General features: G+C 44.7%; 1 protein-coding gene across 5 annotated transcripts in view; it reads left to right on the top strand.

The window, feature by feature from the left end:
- Positions 1 to 18194, top strand: part of LOC135907523 (uncharacterized) — a 52925-nt gene that overhangs the window by 26549 nt on the left and 8182 nt on the right. For 3 of the 5 annotated variants that reach the window (XR_011515341.1, XR_011515342.1, XR_011515343.1), the window contains exon 6: positions 3861 to 4513. Coding sequence is in view for 1 of the 5 variants with exons in the window: in XM_065439217.2 (XP_065295289.1) it covers positions 3861 to 4437 (577 nt within the window). In the remaining 4 variants the exon portion in view is untranslated. Of the gene's footprint in view, positions 1 to 3860; positions 5773 to 5856; positions 6030 to 18194 lie in introns of those variants that run through there. The other 2 variants (XR_010566034.2, XM_065439217.2) reach the window with 2 other exon arrangements.

Here is an 18194-nt window from a genome sequence, read left to right as displayed (position 1 = left end):
GTTGTCCTTACGGACTCAAAGGCCGCATTACAACAAATATACCGTGGTTTGCCATCCCTCAAGTTCCCACGCAAATCACTAGCCATCGTGAAAGAGCTCAACAACAAAGGCTTCACAGTAAAGTTTCAATGGATTCCTTCCCACATTGGTATCTCAGGAAACGAAAAAGCTGATGCGCTTGCATACGCCGCGCTCTATCATCCTCCCAAAATCAAGGCCCCAAAGAGTAATCAAGTGCAAAAATCTGACATTCGAAATCACTTTGCGTCGCTTTGGGTTCCACCGCATATGCCCTGCGTAACCAAGCGATTGCACCGAGAGGAAGCCACACTTCTATATCGAATAAGGACAGGATCTGCAAATACACCGGCCTGGTTATTTAAAACGGGGCGAATCAATTCTCCGAACTGTTCGGCATGCAACGAGACAGGAGACATTGAGCACTTTTTGTGGTCCTGCCAGCAATTCCAAGATGAAAGAGACACTCTCCTGAAGAATCTGCAAAGCAAGAACCTTCCGCATGCGCGCCTGCAACACCTTATATTTCCCGCGGGATCAGTTATAGCCCGAAAAGAAACTTCACGTCTCCTCATCGAGTTTTTAAGAGAGACTGGTTTGATGGACACGTGGTGAAACCCTTCAGCGGTATTGTGCGAGACGCTCGGGCGGAGCAATTGCCGGCCTTGTTCGCCAGGCTAAACCCGCCTGTTGCTACAATTCACCACCACCACCACCACCACCACCATTAGATAATTATTATTCTTGTCTATTAGTGCATTCTCGTAGCGGCTCAAGCAATCATTACCATAAACATGAACAGCATGATTTAACCGGTAATTACACCGAATATCTAAATCCGCCTGTCTTGTCTGCGTCTTATCTCATCCGCATGTCTCCGCACGATCTTTATTATAGTAAATTAAAAAAATTGTTAATATTTATTATTATTATCTTACAGAACTTGAGGAAGGCATTGGTTAAGAGAATAACAAAAGCTACATCAACATAAAAGAAGCGTTACTGTACGAGGTCAACGTAACAAAAAGCTTTATTTGCACAAAATATAGCCCGCATGTTCAGTGCATAATTGAAAACGTGCATTGAAATGAAAACACAACAACACGCATTTCAAATGAAAACTAAGATATGGAAACGCTACACACGATAAGATACTGGTATCACACGAAGATCATCGCACTACAGAGTGGGCACACAACGCGGCAATTCCCTTATACATCAAATGCTTAATAACTGCAATGCTAAGTGCAAAACAAAAAAGAAGGAAAGAGACGCCATCAACCTTATAAACTCTGCCATCTACGATAAGCCACAAGTTCAGAGCCAATAAATGGTGTGAGACTCCTAACATGGTTTACTTAGAACTACAAATCATTCTTATACATAAATGCCACGAAATCAATGGGTAACAATGTATAAACATACCGGAAAAAAAGTTTGGCAGCATGTTACACTCCCGCAAAACATGCAGGCGAAGGCCTGCTGCACACGTGGTAATGCATTAAGTTATAGTACCATCTGTCTCAGGACTTCTTGCAACGCATATCGAGCCGTAGTGTGAAGTTAACGCATGGCGCTGTGGGTCGACCTCCTCAAGGACACTTGCGAGCGCCTAATGCACTACATCAAGGTTCTTCCTTTCTCCTTCCCGTTTCTTTCTTTCTTTATTATTTTGTTTCTTCTTTGGGTCTTTCTTTCTATCTTTCATTTCTTCACCTATATTCGGCCAATAAGTTCCTGCTTGCTTACGTAGGTATGAGCCATTCCTAATGACAATACTTTTTGCATAACTGGACTAGACGCCACTTTCTTCGGGTGTGAGCCATTGCACCTAGCCACATAAGGCTTTCGCCTTAAAATAAGGGGCCACTGGAGAGCGAGATGGTCCAGACGTCAAAATGTTCGAGGCAGAGCTGAAGAAAGGCCCTGGATGTGTCCTGTGAATATATTCGGCAACAGGTGAAGAGGGAGGATATGGGCACGTTAAGGTATCGTGCGGTCGGTCTACGACCGCTTTCTAGTGCACCGGATGATGATAATGATTATTTGGCATCCCTTTTGAAATTCGGCGGTGACAAATGATCACCTAGCCTGCTTGGTTTAATCAGTTATGCTATAAATGTAGGTAATTGTAGAATTTTAGTACAGATATCCTTAATGTTCTTTTCCCTCTGAGCTTCTCTATCTGCATTGTACATATTGTACCTCGTCTACCTACTGTGTAAAGTAAAGGATCGTATCACAGTTTTTCCTGCTTTTTTCCTACCAATACTCTAAACGTCTCTTGCTTATCTAGCCTGCTGACGGGTTGATGCTGCCGTTCACATTAAATCCATGCGCTCCAGGTCTACGTTATCTACGGGTTTCGCTGCGTCAATCCCTTCTCATTCCGTTGGGACGCGCTGGGCGGTTTCCGGATTTTCGCCGCACTAAACGCAAGCCTCATCTCATTGCGAATACTCGCGCCGCAGATTTGGGCTAACGACGCCATATAGGGGCAGCCGGGCTCGTGCACCGCATTACATTTGTTGGCTGGACATCGCGCAGAATGGGACGACTGGAGCAAAACCTGCCAGCGCGCGGAATGTCGCAACTTATGGTTGAGGTCAAAAGCCCTTTAAGAGACAGAACAATGCGGGCGCAAGCAACGGGTCCGCAATGCAAACAAAATGTTTCGTTTCAGTAATTTGTTTCGCCCAGTCGAATTTATACGCAGGTGCAGCGCTGCACTGCATCTATGGAAAGTAAAGTTGGACCGAATCCATGGAGCTTTTCTTTCGTAAGGTCTTTGACAGTGGTCCACCGCCTTCGCTAACAATGTATCAGATGTCAGGATTGGCTGAAATTCACTCTTGCGAAGAACTGTAGCATTGGACCTATTTTACAATACGGGATTTGGTTCCTTTCGAACACCTGGTGACTGCAGAACTTAACTGCCCCCATCATGAAGACGGGAATATATTACGAACCATTCCATACTGGGATCATGTAGCATAGGTTCTCTATGCCAATCTGCAACTTCTGCATAAGGAGGGTCACTGCACATTTAAGACATATATGCTGTAGGGAATAAATAGGTTACGCCGATGTGTCGAAGTGCACTGCCATATTTCATCATATTGGGGAAAGTTGGTGTGACATTGACAGTATTACGTAGATCGCGAGTAGGCGAAGACAAATTAGAGAGCGAGAAAGCCCAGGACAGATGACTACCAACCGATGTTATATCCCGACGCATTCTATGTTAAATGCAGAAAGAGAAAGTAATGAAACAGATGGCAATAATCGACGTTCATTGATTTGCACCGTCTGTTTATTGCGTTTCGCGTGTGCTTTCTGTGGGCAAAAAAAAAAGATTCTTGCTCACATATTCCGTCCAGAGGGCCCAAGAACTGGCGGAGCGTCACCACGTTCCCGTCCCGACTTGGGTGTCGCCTACGGTTTCTGCCGGAGGAGTTCTCCGCGTGGGATCTCCAACGGATTGAAACTCCTCAGGACTTCAGTAAAGTTCTTGACTGACTGACTCACATATTGGCACAGCTTCTGACAGGTCTCCTTCTTCCATCCACGGTATTTAACGTGCAGCGAAAGCACGGTAGACGAGCTTTTTTGCATTTTGGTTACACCTCAATGCGGCCGTGAAATCGCGCGTAGCAGCGCAACTTCACAGCCGCTAAGCCACCTCGGTCGTTTACTCAATGCTTCAAAATACAGTGTCTGTTGTTATTTCAATGCCCTTTCACGTTGTTTGCTTTGCCTTGTCTTTGCATACTCGTGTTTGACGGTATTGTACGAGCGAATTTATCTATAACGCTTACGTTGTGTCCCCTGGTTTCGAACAGGCTGGTCGAGCGATTCAGCGCGTGCGTAAACAAGTCAGTGGAAAAGTGCGTCAATGCCACTGATGCCGAGAATCTCGACATAGTCAAGTCGGTGTTGACAGCCACCAGAAACCTCAACTGGTTCGACGGGGACGCGGAGCCCGAGCCGACCCCGCCTCCAGTCACCACGGTGAAATCCACCGAGGCGCCTTCGACGACCAATTATACCGAGGCCAGCACTCAGGTCACGACTGTGAACACGACGGCCCAGGAGCACATGTCAACGTCGTCCGCGACAACAGTGGAAACTTTTACGGCGACTGCACAAACAACAGCGGCTACAAAAGCGCCTCCAGTCAGCACGTCGCAATCCACTGAGGTGCCTTCGACGACCAAGTATACCGAGGCCAGCACTCAGGTCACGACTGTGAACACGACGCCGCAGGAGCACACGTCAACTTCGTCTGCGACATCAGTGGAAACTTTTACGGTGACTGCACAAACACCAGCGGCTACAAAAGCGCCCCACAGTAGCGCACCCGCTACGAACGCACTGGGAGTCCTTGTTCTAGTCGCACTTGGCTTGCTCAAGATTTGAGCTGAAGGTGCTTAGAAATTTTAAGAGGAGTGTCACCAGGTGCACGCGCGATCTGCAATTGTGATCAGCGAAAAAGGTGAGGACACTTTTGTTTACACCACCGTCTTGCGGAGAAACTACAGGGCTGGGGTAACTTCAAAGTGTAAATTTGAGGACTACAATTAGGGGCTTGGAAAGATCATCGTCATCAGTGCGTGTGCGAGACGTATTCTTTCGGCAAAAGGTGACATACTTGGTTGCACGGTCTGAACGTTATAAATGTCAGTGCTTCTATGTAGTAGCTATCTTAACTTGCGCAGTCGATGATAAGCTAAGTACTCTGCTTGTCGCGAGCAATATGACAATTGAGACGTCCCTTCGAACCAGTGTATGCTTGTCAACGATAAACTAAACACTCCTGGTAGTGATTTCCATGTGTTGTGTATGATTCTGCTGTAATGACCCTCATCATTCGTTGGACGAAATAAAGAAATATCGGCCAGTAACAAAGTAGGGAAACACTGATATAGTAATATTCTGTAGGGTCCTCGGGCACGAGGGTTAGTTTTCGTGGCCGCAGGTATTCTACATCGGCTGAAAACCGGATCCGAGCTTAAAAAGATGTGCTTGGAGCACCAAAGCGACGATATGTCAATTCTTGTATACCTGAATACGGTAACGTAAAAGATGGACTGTCAGTTTACTTACCGAAATGTTTCTCTTACGTCAAAATAAAGGAAGAAGGCATTAAAAAAAATCCAATCATTACGATTTTTTTTCCCGCGTCATTGCAATATGAAAATAACACCTGGGTGTTGTGCTGATCTTGTCTATTTCATGAATTGGCGCTCTGGGCATTGTCCTCCATGATCTCAAGTGCGGCACAATGGCACAGTTTATACTTTTTTACACAAAGTTTTCAAGGCCTAATAAACTTGTCACTGGGCCTGGTAAAAATAATGAACAACCTATCACCGGCTAGCGTCCGCTTTCAGACGCCAACGCAGGCTTAAGCCACATGTGCCTAGAAGTCTGCTCTGTGCAAAAAAAGAAAAAAGTCTGTCAAAATTTTTTACAGGATAGATTTTCCGCTTACCTGCTTAAAAAAGAAAAAAAAGAAAGTCCGGTTAGGATTGATTGCGTAATTTTTTTGCGATATGCATGAGTGCAGACAATTTATTTTTTGAGGGAAAAAAAAGCTTTCAATCCGGCACTACATTATTCCAGGTGCACGTAAAATATGCTCATGACCATGATACAGCTAGCGTAGAAAAATGGCAGAAAATTGATACGCAGCTATCTTTATAGTTTGTTATTCACTTGGGTTGCTCGCCTTGCATAAATAATTAGATTACATCCATGGAGGTATGCTTCATGCCCTGCAACAGCAGTAGACTTATGCTGTGCATTCATTCATGAGCCATTGTTCATTGTATACAGGTTGATCGCCCCTCAACTTCCCACCCTTATGTGCGCTTTCGTGGACCGTCGCTGTAGTACCAGGTCACGTTCAAAGTCTATAGTGGTCACCCACTGCAGACGCAGAAGAAGCGGAGCACTTCGGCCAGTGCGCATTCACTCTAGGTACAAGTGAACCCTGCTGTAAAGAGAGTACGGCGTTGCTCGAGAATGTTATGCAAATATGATTAAAGACTTCTGTGTGAGAACAAGAGTGACACTGTCTGCCTGGCGCAGCAAGTTGTCTCTGCAAGGTATGCTTTCAAATCGAATAGCCGAAGTTTCAGAGTTTGTTTCTGCTGATATGCTCGCGCTAAGTATTGGCGACCACAGGCTATGTCGCCACAGAAGAAACTCACCAGCGGTATGATCAGTGGCGGCGCACTGTGTAGCAGTGGGAGGGCGGAGCTGATGAAGGAAAAATGAGGAGCCGAAACCGCAAAAACCTTTGGGTCGTAAAGGCTGTTTGTCAGAGGCCTGCTGCCTCTACAAACATGATGTTCGCTGCCAAAACATGTCGGCGCATATTCTTACGAACCCCGCTATTATATGAGCGCCTCGATGGTTACGATACCTGCTCATATGTAGGATGCTGTAATGGTAGCACGGTAAAAATAAATTTGTCGTGAAACGTTTCATTATCCACGTCACAGGTCACAGAATTTATATTGACTTCATGTGCGATTTTTCAATAATAAGGGCATCCTAAATTTTTCTAACGTTAGCGATATTGCGCTCTTAAGAATAATTTATTGCACGTAGTGCTATTTTGGGAACTTGTCGAATCCAGCTCTGGACAGCGCTGGATACTATAGGGAAACAATATAACATTAGAGGAGTAAAGTTTCTCTCGTACTATGCAAAATTTTGTATGTAGCGAACATTTGCAATATTTAAACCTATTTACAACGAATGCGCCAAATAAAACAACGGACGAAGGAAGGCGGCATGGGACAACCACGTAAGAGCAAGTGGTTGTCCGCCTACGTGCACCTACGTGGTGTCCCCGTGTCACCTTCCTTCGTCCATTGTTTTATTTGGCGCCTTCGTTTTATTAATCTATAACCAACTCGCCCATCAGCACGTGTGTACTACTCAGAACCATTGCAATAATGATAATTCGGCGTGCTACGAACAGTGGTACACTGTAAGAAATGTGTGTCAAACAACAGGTATATTTACGGAACGTTTTTGTTCTCATAGAGAAAATATCTATTTTACACCCTTAACAGACACACGTTCCCGAAAAAAACTGAAATTTTCTGTTCTTGGAGCTGCTACCCCCCAAATCACCGAACGGTTGGTCACGTGGGCATATTTGTAACAAAAGTAATGTGATTAAAAATATACTTGCAACTCTTTATGAGTCACTTCGCATATCTTGCGCCAAAAAGTTATAGTGCGTAATATTAACCCGCAAAATGAGAAACAGTATACATTCCGGAGTCCTTACTTTTCCTGGGGTCCTGCATTCATGCATTGACGGGACTAATGTATGATGGACGTGACCGGCGGCGGTATCGGCAAGCTGCGTCTGTGATTTTCACCGTACAGGCTATTCACATAAACGGTGAGTGGTGCACATTCTTAAAGGCATGAATGATACATTTTATGTTGTCTTTTGGAATTCTTGTTGCGGGCCTGTACTGCTATCGAAAGGGCATCTAAAATGAATCGCTGAGGGACCTTGCAAAATCTTGAGTTTACAGGTCTCTTCCACTAGAGAACTTAAGACTAGGAGTCTCCAAAACTAGTTTGGAGCGTCGTTATGCGCTTGCAAAGAATCAAAGGCACACCTGCGTTTGCGTTGAGAGCGAATGCTATTCTTTCGAAATGGCTTGGGCTCGAAAGCCGCTTCACCACCGATTCGCCACTTCTGCTTCACTGTGTCTGATAAAGGATACACAGCGCGCAGAAAAGAGAGCATGTAAGTGAGGAACGCGGATGAGCACTATAATCTGCACGAAAATTAAAGGTGCAGACATATTGCTTTGTTGGCAGGTTTCCGCACCACAAAATCAGAGTGAATAAACCGCGGGAAGTTTTTAAGCTTGGGAAGTACGTGATTGGTTGTCTGTGCAGTGACTCGAAAAGCGCGGAATTTTCAAACTCGTTTCTCGTCCATGTAGAGCTCACAAGAGTACGTTATTTTTGTTACTGTTTTTTTTTATTTATGGAGACACAAGTAATATCGTACATAGATGATGTCGCGAGATTTAAGATAGTGCGTTTTCATTTTCGTTCGAAAAAGAATGCCGGCACTAGAGTTGCCTAATTTAGTTGGCCCACCCCCAAAGTTGCCTCGGCCCAGTTCTCGATTTCTAGTCGGCCCACCCCAAGTTCCTCCCCCCCCCCCCCAATTTGCAGTAGGCTCACGTCCAAACTTCAAGTAGGCCCACCCCTACCATAAATTTTCCCATGCATTTTTTAGGAGCCTTATGTATCTATATGGGTATTCTCTTTATGTTTCGTTTTTGCTTCAATTGTTTCTTGTTTCTTATAAAGCTACCAATCACCTACATTTACAATATTATAAGGATCAAATGTCTGCGAATTACACATTTTTCTGCATATACAAGGTATTGCCCTTTTTGCGTGACCTCGCTCGAGTACTCGCCAAAGAATGCTTACGGTGCATGGGTCAACACACTCTGGAGAGTTGAAAGTATTGCCCGTTTATTGCATTCGCATGAGATAAGGAACTAATCATACCCTTGCTTCGCGGTCGTTCCAAATGCCGTCTAACTGAATGTCATCAACACGACTGCCAATTTGCAAGGCCACAGGACATTTATCAATGACATTAAGTCGATATTTGGGTTTGAAGCTGCTTTAGCCATTATTTCGCCCCGGCCCGCTCAGCCGCGCCAGATACTTGCTTTGGCTCTGTGGGTGATAATTTTTATATCTACTGCTTGCGTTCTTCTGCTGCTTCTTTAGCAAAAAGCTCGTGCACTCGCTAAATGGTTACCTTCAAGATAACAGTAAACTATACCGCATTTACTGCATGAGCAGGGACTTTCCGCAGGAATATGCTGATGACAGCACTCTAGTGCGATGTTCTTTACATAGCCGTGTGCAGACATCCACTGCTCATTGGCATAACATAAAACGCGAGCTGCGCTCTTCTTACAATAAATGATCTCTTATCTTTTGCACTGGTTGTACGTTTCTTTGTTTACGCAGTGCAATAATTCTTTAGGAAGCGCTTATGCGATCGCCCGCCTGAGAAACACTTGATAACCAAGTCGCTGACATTGCGTAGGAGTCGCAAGCACTGCAGACTCGGAGCTCACAAAAGGGGACCGTCGTCCATTAATATGAAAGAATTTAGCAAATGTTTATCGCTGATGTCTTTTGAAGTGTGCACGTATGAAATGTAGCTCGGTCCGGTGACTTCTAACACTCACAAGGTATCAGACAAGCTGAGCTATTCGAGCCATGGCTTCATTCGCTTAGGTTTTGCTGAGCCACCGATCTGCTTAGGACAGGTCAGGCGATCATCCTATGACCGGATTTGTCGCTTCGTTGTCCCAACAAACCTGTCAGACAAGGATAACATGAATCTTTGCTTATATGGTGTCGTCGTTGGTCTAGCTAGTACTGATCGATATGCCAGCGACGGCTGCTGACAGCGTAATGACCACCAACATCTGCATTTGTACATGGTGAAGATGAGCAAACAAACAAAAGTGAAATTTGATGGCAGCAGCAGCACCATTGCGGTGCAGTAAGGCAATGCTGAAGCTTCTGAATGTGTTTTGAAGTTCTCATGAAGCATCGCCGGAGTCTGTCGAGGCCGAGTGCCATTCAGTTCCTATGCCATTGGAACATATCCCTGTAGCATGCGTATAAAACTGTGTCATATTCCCATTTACTGCGAATATATAGGTAGTTGGGCAGGGCATATGGCAGTGAAGTTTTGGCAAGTTCCATTAGCAGCACTATCTCTTTCAGAATTTGCCTCAGTTCATTCAGCATCAGCAAAGGTGGCATGAATTTTCCAACTAATCAATGGTAAATCAGTCTGGAACGCTGCTAATGTATTAAAAGAAAATCTTGCCGTCAAAAATGTCAGTGCGAAATTATTTTGAACTTAACCGTACAAGACAGCAATTTAGCTTGGAAAAGCATTCTTGGGCACCCTTTAAACAGAGCGCTCAGTAGGATGCGCTGTGGTCTCTGCGTGCTGAGAAATACACTGTAGCCATACTGAGGAATTTCGACCACAGATTCTTTGGATCCAGTGCTTAGAGTTTATGAGGAAGGCTTTTCTAGTCAGTAAAAAGGTGGCAATTCATAAGATGAAATTTGGGAGCCACATCTAAATAAATAAAAATTAAGTCTAAATAATAATAATTGGGGTTTTACGTGCCAAAACCACTTTCTGATTATGAGGCACGCCGTAGTGGAGAACTCCGGAAATTTTGACCACCTGGGGTTCTTTAACGTGCGCCTAAATCTAAGCCTAAGCATACGGGTGTTTTCGCATTTCACCCCCATTGAAATGCGGCCGCCGTGGCCGGGATTCGATCCCGCGACCTCGTGCTCAGCAGCCCAACACCATAGCCACTGAGCAACCACGGCGGGTAAATTAAGTCTAAAAAGGCTGATCAAAACTTCTAAAAATACAATGGCTATCGAAAATCTGCGTCACTTGTCTTGGAAATTCTAGCTGGTCATTACGCACTGGAATTCGATATGCTTGTATCACTACAATGCTGTATTTTAAGAGCCACCTGTGTTAAACTTACTTGTACGATACTGCTGTTTGAGCATTTTTGCTAACTAGTATTTAAAAACATGTACCAAAATGTGAAAGGAATGCGGGATCAATGCAGTGTGTACAGGTTGGATGATTACTCTTAAATTGCACATCGGACAGTGTGGTCATTCCCCAGTATGTTTCGTTTGAGTAATGCTGTTCGTTGCTGTTGTGGTCTTTTCAGATGTACCCCTGCAGTATATGTGGCTGTGTTAGCTCTACACTTTCCACATTTCTCAGGCATGTGGCTTTGCACAAAAATGTGAATAATTCTTATGTGAAATGCCCTATTCAAGACTGCTACAAGAAATTTTGCCAAGTTGGCTCGCTCTACAGTCACTTCTGTCGGGAACACAGACGGGTTAGACGTGCTGAACAAGAAAGCTGTTTGCATCAGTGTGCAGCGTTGTGACTTAGTCTGCACTATGGAGAGCTGCATGCAAGTTTGTAAAGAACATAAAGCTCTAATTGCCCACCTGAAACTTCACATTGTTCAAAGTGCAAAAGTGACAAGCCCGTTATGTGAGAAAGCATACAATAAGAAGGCATCTTTTTCTTTCCATCTTTCACGTTACCACGGGAATTACCTTTGCTGAGTATCAGATGTGGAAGGTCAATAGCCTAGGCCTGTTTCAGCAACTGTTGCGACCCCTCCACACGATGCTGAACAAACTGGAAGCAATTCATCTGAGAAGGAAGAGTTACCTAGTACGCTGGCACCGCATCAAGGGCAGCATGCAAGAAAGCTGTAAGAACGACGTTAGCAATGCTTTTGCCCATCTGTAACTGCGACTCTTATCTGAGTGCCATGTGCCATCATCTACAGTGAAATTATTTCTGAGGCTATATATGACATACAGAATGAAAATGCTTCAGCAATGGCTTCTTGTCTCAAAGAAAAACTCAGGGAAAATGCTGTTAACAGTGATGACATATATAAGCTGATAGATGAAACATGAAAGTGATTATGTTTTGGCACTGTATCGAGCACGAGATGGTGTGTTCAGGACACAACATAGCCATTCCTCTTTCTTCAAGAAAGAGTTTCTGTGTGTATCACCTGTAGAAATATTGTTGGGGAAAAACAAAAAGAACAAGAACGCTACTTTTCATTACGTACCAATTCTAAGTACACTTGAAGCCACGCTTGAAAATGAAGATGTGATATCACAGTGCGATAGGATACTGCCCGAGACCCCTGGTGTCCTGAAAGATTTCACTGATGGAAACATGTTCCAGTCTATTCCACTTTACAAGAGCATCCTGAAGCACTGAAGCTTATATATACTCTTTCAAGATGCATTTGAGGTCGTGAATCCAATTGGTTCTGCAAACAAGCAGCACAAACTTCTTGTTGTTTATTTACTCATCGGTAATCTCTATCCATGGAAAAGATATGCAGCTCATTCTCTCAAGTTGTGCTTGCTCTTTAATGAAAATTATTTTGCATATTTTGGGCAGGCCAAAGTGCTTCTGCCTTTGCTTGATGATCTGAAGAAGTTGGAAGCTGGCCATTTCATAACTTCAAGAGGAATGCGTTTGTTTGGCACTGTGACTGCCATCCTTGGAGATAGCCTTGGAAGCCACGGAATTGGAGGCTTTGTGGAAAAGTTTAGCTCTGCAAGTCACATCAGTGGTTTTGCATGACTGAAAGAGCTGACTTTTTTCTCTAAATGCACTATCAGGTATTTCAGAAATCAGAACACCAGCCAATAACAATAGTGCATTATAAGCCCTCAAGCCAATGGTTCAAGTATAGAAAAAGGAGTGAAGTTCAATTGCTTATTCAATCAACTGAAGTACTTCCATGTGTGTGCTCCAGGTCTCCCTCCTTGTTTGGCCCATGATTTATTTGAGGGTGTTGTTGCATTTGACCTTTCTTGGCATAATAACCATTTTGTAACGGTTCTCAAGTGGATTTTGCTTCAAGACCTTAATCAGCGCATAAGTTGTTTTCATTTTACACATGATGATTTGGCGGACCGGCTGTGTGACGTTCACTTCAAAAAACCACTAGGAGGCCATGCGGTTCAAAACTGGAACATGGTGCGCTTTGTTCCATTGTTTCTACTTGGTTCAATTCAGTCTACTGAAAATGATATCTGGCAACAAGTTCTTTTGCTTCCTGAAATCGCCCATCTTGTTACTGCAGACAGTATCACACTCCCCATGGTTATGAGGCTGCAAGACCTTATAGAGGACTACATGACGGGGAGAGCACACCTCTTCCCTCATGTTGCCATGAAGCCTAAGCATCATTACCTGCTTCATTACGCGTTTCTGATTACACAGTTTGGCCCACTGATAAAGATGTGGACAATGAGGTGTGAAAGTAAGCACAGCCATTTCCATAAGTGTGCAAGAAATTGCCAGAATTTCAGGAAATTGATGCGTACACTTTCTGAGTGCCATCAGCTTTTTGAGGCATATAAGGACACAGGAGCAGCTATTCATGGTTTAGTCAATAGTTCCTCATTCTCTAGTGAGCTTTGCACACCAGAAATACAAAAGGAAGTACGCGATGTGATCATTGAAGAAGGTAATATATTCTCGGCCAGTCAAGCTACTATCCGTGGCATGCTTTACAAACAGGACATGCTTGTTGTTATGAGGCGGACGGATAGCGCTCCTGTTTTTGGTGAGATTAGGCTTATTCTTGCCAGTAATGGCAATAACTTTTTCTTATTAAGAACTGCCCACACAAGATATGAGCATGCTATCCTCTTCTACAGCATTATCAGTTGTGATGGGCCTTTCAAATGCATGAAGCTTGAAAGCCTCCTTGATTGGACTCCATTGGTGCAGTATAAGCTTGCCCGCAACAAGTACCCTGTTTTTGTGTTGAAGCATGATAAAAAATATTTTGTTTGATTTCATGCTTTTGACAGGCAAAATGGACCTGCAGCAGCATATTTCCAGTTGGCTGCTGCACTTGCACAATGAAGTGATAGAACTTATTGTACAGAAACTGCTGGACTGTTGTTTTCAGTCACTTGAGCACCTCAAGTATGTAGTGGAAGCTTACCTAATGTTCCTGTGTGTTGTCAGCAGACGTATCCTCAAATATAATACTCAAGTATAAGGTACTCAGATTTAGTGGCATTATTAATTGGAGTAAACATAATATGCGTAAGTAAACACGCGCGGAAGACGTGCGCTGACACACACGAAAGGAGAGAACTCGGTTACCGGAGCAGCTTCCATTAGAACACTGGTGCGATGTGAATCGCCTGCCGTGGCCAACGCGTGACTGTCTCAACGCGCATGCGTTCCCTACTGACACGTCATAAACTGAGAAGAACACACTTTACTATAATACATGGCCCGGGGAAGATAAGTCACATGAAGCTACCAGGAGAAGAGCCTTCTCGAGTCACTGTCGGATTGAGGTGGCCGCCATCGCAGTGTCAGCAGGTCATGCCACTTGCAACTCTGGGCGAGCGAGCCTCGCGTGCTGTCGGCCGCAAGCCTGGAACGTTCCTATAATTTCTCTCAGAATATTCACATGAGAAGAAGTAAGGACCGCATTTCAGGGCAGCATGAATTCCAATAACTGTAAGCTTGCAAAGCAGACACGCGTAAACGTTGCCACGCGCCCAAAATGTACACTTGAGAAGAGTATCATCGGATACCGCGATATGCGCCTTGTGGTCGCTGAAATATGTGGGAAATGGCACACAGAGCACCTGGGATGCGGCACACTTTCCAAAGACAAGATGTAAACACGTGTTGTTGCATGTCGACGGTTGCGCGACGTCCAATAGTTTACGACGTCCAAGTTCGGCATAAAGGAACATGATTAGGCACTCGTCGCGACAGAGGGCGTGAACATTGAAGTAGCCGCTAATGAGCACCCGCGCATCCCCGAGGCATATGGCACTGTGTTTTGCACAATGAAGCTATTTACGTCCGTTCTCAGTGATTCGGACGAGAGGTACACCACTGTGACGGCCATCCAGTCGGAGGTTTTTACGGAACAGGCATCGCCACAACTCATATGGGGAAGCGAGGTGAGTTGGTAGGGAACGTTCCGCGGCTAGAGTGTGGCTACCTGCAAATGCTTGTAAAGGTCGATCCAGCAGCTCGGCGAATGCGTCGTTGTCGCATTTGTAACCAGGAATGATCTCTATCCTGGATCTCTATCGACGTTTCGGATAGGTAGAGGAGGAGTGGTATCTCGCGGAAGACGTTACCGTGTGAAACACGTTGGTGCCCCTGAATATACGTCATTGTAGACGACATAACAGTTCTGTGCACACAGGCCATTTATTAGCCAGTACCTATAGTGGGTATGAGCTACGATTGGAACGATGTGCAGTGTATACGCGGTCGTGAAATATTGGTGAGGCGCAGCACGCAAGGCAACTCCAGCTGGGTAGAAGGAAAAGCGGACTCGCACGTCTCTCGCACGCGTGACATTCTTAAGGGTGTTCTATTCGGTCTACTAAGGAAAACTTCCGTAGCCTAATGGCTCGAGTATAAGGCTTCTGTGTTAGGCGTTCTTTGTTTGAATCCGGCTGTCGGCTCATTTCCTTTATTTTTGTTTATTTCAATATATATTTATGGATGCATAGGCGTGTGTAGAGAAGTAGGACAGATCAAATTATAGCTCAGGCCGACCTCTCTGCCATTCTCCAAATGAATTTATCTCTCTCTCTAGGCGTCTGTGCATCGGGAAAATCACGCCGACGGCAAAAGTTTCCCTGCAGTGTCCCTATAATGTCTATCGCAATAAAACATTTACTGAAAAATACAAGAAAGCAAATTAGTTGTGTGCTTCTTGTTTCTTCTCGTTTCTTCCGTGGAGGGCGTGACTGCGAGTGTCAGCGTGTGTCCGCGCACTAAAAATGCCGATCCACCCATTCTACAATATCCGTACATGTATTTGACGAGTGCGACACGTACTCAACCAGTTCTCGTTGCCTTCCCTGCTTATCAGGCGGAGGTATGAAAAAAAAACTGACGCGGAGCAAAAGACAGGTATCTGATAAAAGAAGAAAGCCGCTGTAAAGTGAAAAGATCCCCTTTTGTATCCCAGCCAAACACAATGGTATCGCGAGATACCCTGCTATGTTCGGATAGAACTAGCCAATGGAAGTAAACGACGTGTACATCCGAAGCCTTCCATTGAAAACCACCATTACGAAATTTTCTTTCTTACTTAGTGTTTGTAGGTATTATCAGGGGGATGCTCCTCCTGAATGGTACTGAAGCCAAACTAGTAGTACAGAAATAAATAGACATAAAGTTTAGTTGAAACAACAATGTCAGACTTTGAAAGTCCAGCAATCATTGTGAAAATTAAATTGTGTAGCAAAAAGGCGAGATCCAGGACAACGACCAAAATGATTTAAAAGTGTTTTTCTTACGTTTAGGCTCCGCCGCGAGAGCCTTGTCCAGAATGAGTGAAAACCGGCACAGTGGGAGGTTTCCATGTACAGGTGCAGTCAAAAGTAAATGGAAGGCGCGAGAGCATTGCAAAGCGTGTGACAGCGCTTTCTAACGCCGGCTCTGGTAACTGATTAGCTCGGTCGCCAGCAAGCAGCGTGCGCTATCAGCCAACCCTTATCTGTAACGTACGTCCATCACTTTTGGAGGCTCGAACGGATGCTTGTTGCTTTTCAGATGCGTCGCAAAATGCGCCCCGTCGCTCACGGCGAAAGCATGACTAAACAATCGTGGCCAACGTTACTAGACTAGGTTCAGTTTTGAAACTCCTGTGACTGCGTGGACCCACCACCGATCCTTGCATCTCGTGGCGCTGCTGTCGCACTTTGCTTTAAACCCCTTAAACTTCGTAAAAGAGTGACACTCTCCTCCTCCGCCATCACTCCTCCTCGTTTCTCCTCTATTTCACGCTCCCTCACCGACCGTGGCGCCGCCTACACTGCTCGAGCGCAGCAACGGCGCCACCGTGCACTCGTCGCCACTTCGTAGACTCTTCTCGAGCGAAAATGGTGCTGATGCACGGCGCGAGGGCCCACGTGATGCTATTAGGCCAATAGCGACGCCGCGTCGGCCATAACGCGCGAGGAGGAGGCGGAATTCTTCAAAGCGTGGCACTACTTTACGAAGTTTGAGGGGTTTTAACTTTGCTCGGTCAGGACGGCACTGACGGGGCGGCGAAGCGCTGTTCGCGGCTGTTCACGCGTGTTAGCGGTGTTCATTACACGCGTGTTTTGCCGCAGTCTTGGTGCTTTTTGCGACACTCTTGTGCGTTTTTAATGCCGTGTGCAATTTGACGCGCTTACGGCCCATGTCATCCTATCTTATTTGATGACGCAAATGCGTATTTATGCTCCATTCCTGCAGCGAGAACCTGCCTTGAATGCGCAAGTATGCTCGCAAGCGAGCAAGGCTCACGTAGGTTTTAACATTGCACTTGTGAATGAGGTGCTCTGATGGAAGGAAGGGCGCTAGCATCATTTCTTTTTCAACCCGAAATGAAGATCTGAGAGTTTGTATGTACAGGGTGTCCCAGTGAACTTTAGCAAGAGTTTTAAAATATGCGAAGGCCAAGTAGATGAACAAAACCAAGGTAATGTTGTTTGCCGTCACTTGGAGATGCTGAAATATTTTTTTTCATTCCGCCTAATTAGATAATTAGTCCCAATTATTTCATAAATTTCCGAAATATATAATTGTATGAAAAGTGTAAATGGTAATATTGTAGCACGACATGAAAAACTCCCGACGCTTCTTTCTGTTCCTCAATACGTGCTACATAAAAGTGTTTTTCCGAGTGTGAAAGGATCCCGCCGCTCGAGGCACTTTGTGTGCATTCCCGGCCTGCTTTCACGCTCGGAAAAACTTTTATGTAGCACGTACTGAGGAACAAAAAGCTGTGTCGGGAGTTTTAAATGTCGCTCCACAACTTTCTCATTGACACTTATAATCTAATTACAATATTTGCGAAGTTCATTAAATAAGTAGGACTAATTATCTAATTATGCGCGATAAAACAATAATTTGAGTATCTGCAAGCGACGGCAAATAACATTACCTTGGTTCTGGCCAGCTACGTGGCATTCGCATATTTTAAACTCTGACTAAAGTTAGCTGGGACACCTTGTTTATCGAGAGAAGGTGATTGGATTTATTCCTGCTATTTTAAACGTGCTTGGATCGACCTGTTGACCACTACAACTGCTTATGACTAGCGCCCATTAGTACTAATTAATTACCCGATTGACCTGGGGATAGCTACAATGGCTGATTATGCAACTTTAGTACTAATAAGCTAATTGTTTTTTACATGATCAATAATGAAAACTCGAGGGGCACTGCGTTGACGAAATGTCTGATTTGTATATCTTATGTTTTCATAAAGAAAGACTTATCCCTACGTGCACAAATGCGAAAGCATTACCACCACCAATGGTTGAGAGTTCGACTCTCACCAACGATCGTGGGTTCGAGTACCTTAATTAACTCAATATTAATTAGCTTCGTCTTAATTATCACAAAAATTAGTGGGTTCGACTCCTACCAGTGATCGTGAGTTCGAGTGTCATAATGAACTCTATCGTAATTAAATATGCCCCTAATTCGCTCT

The sequence above is a fragment of the Dermacentor albipictus genome, chromosome 6 (genome assembly GCF_038994185.2).
Source record: "Dermacentor albipictus isolate Rhodes 1998 colony chromosome 6, USDA_Dalb.pri_finalv2, whole genome shotgun sequence".
Lineage (NCBI taxonomy): Eukaryota > Metazoa > Arthropoda > Arachnida > Ixodida > Ixodidae > Dermacentor > Dermacentor albipictus.
This window is presented reverse-complemented; position numbering and strand designations above follow the sequence as displayed.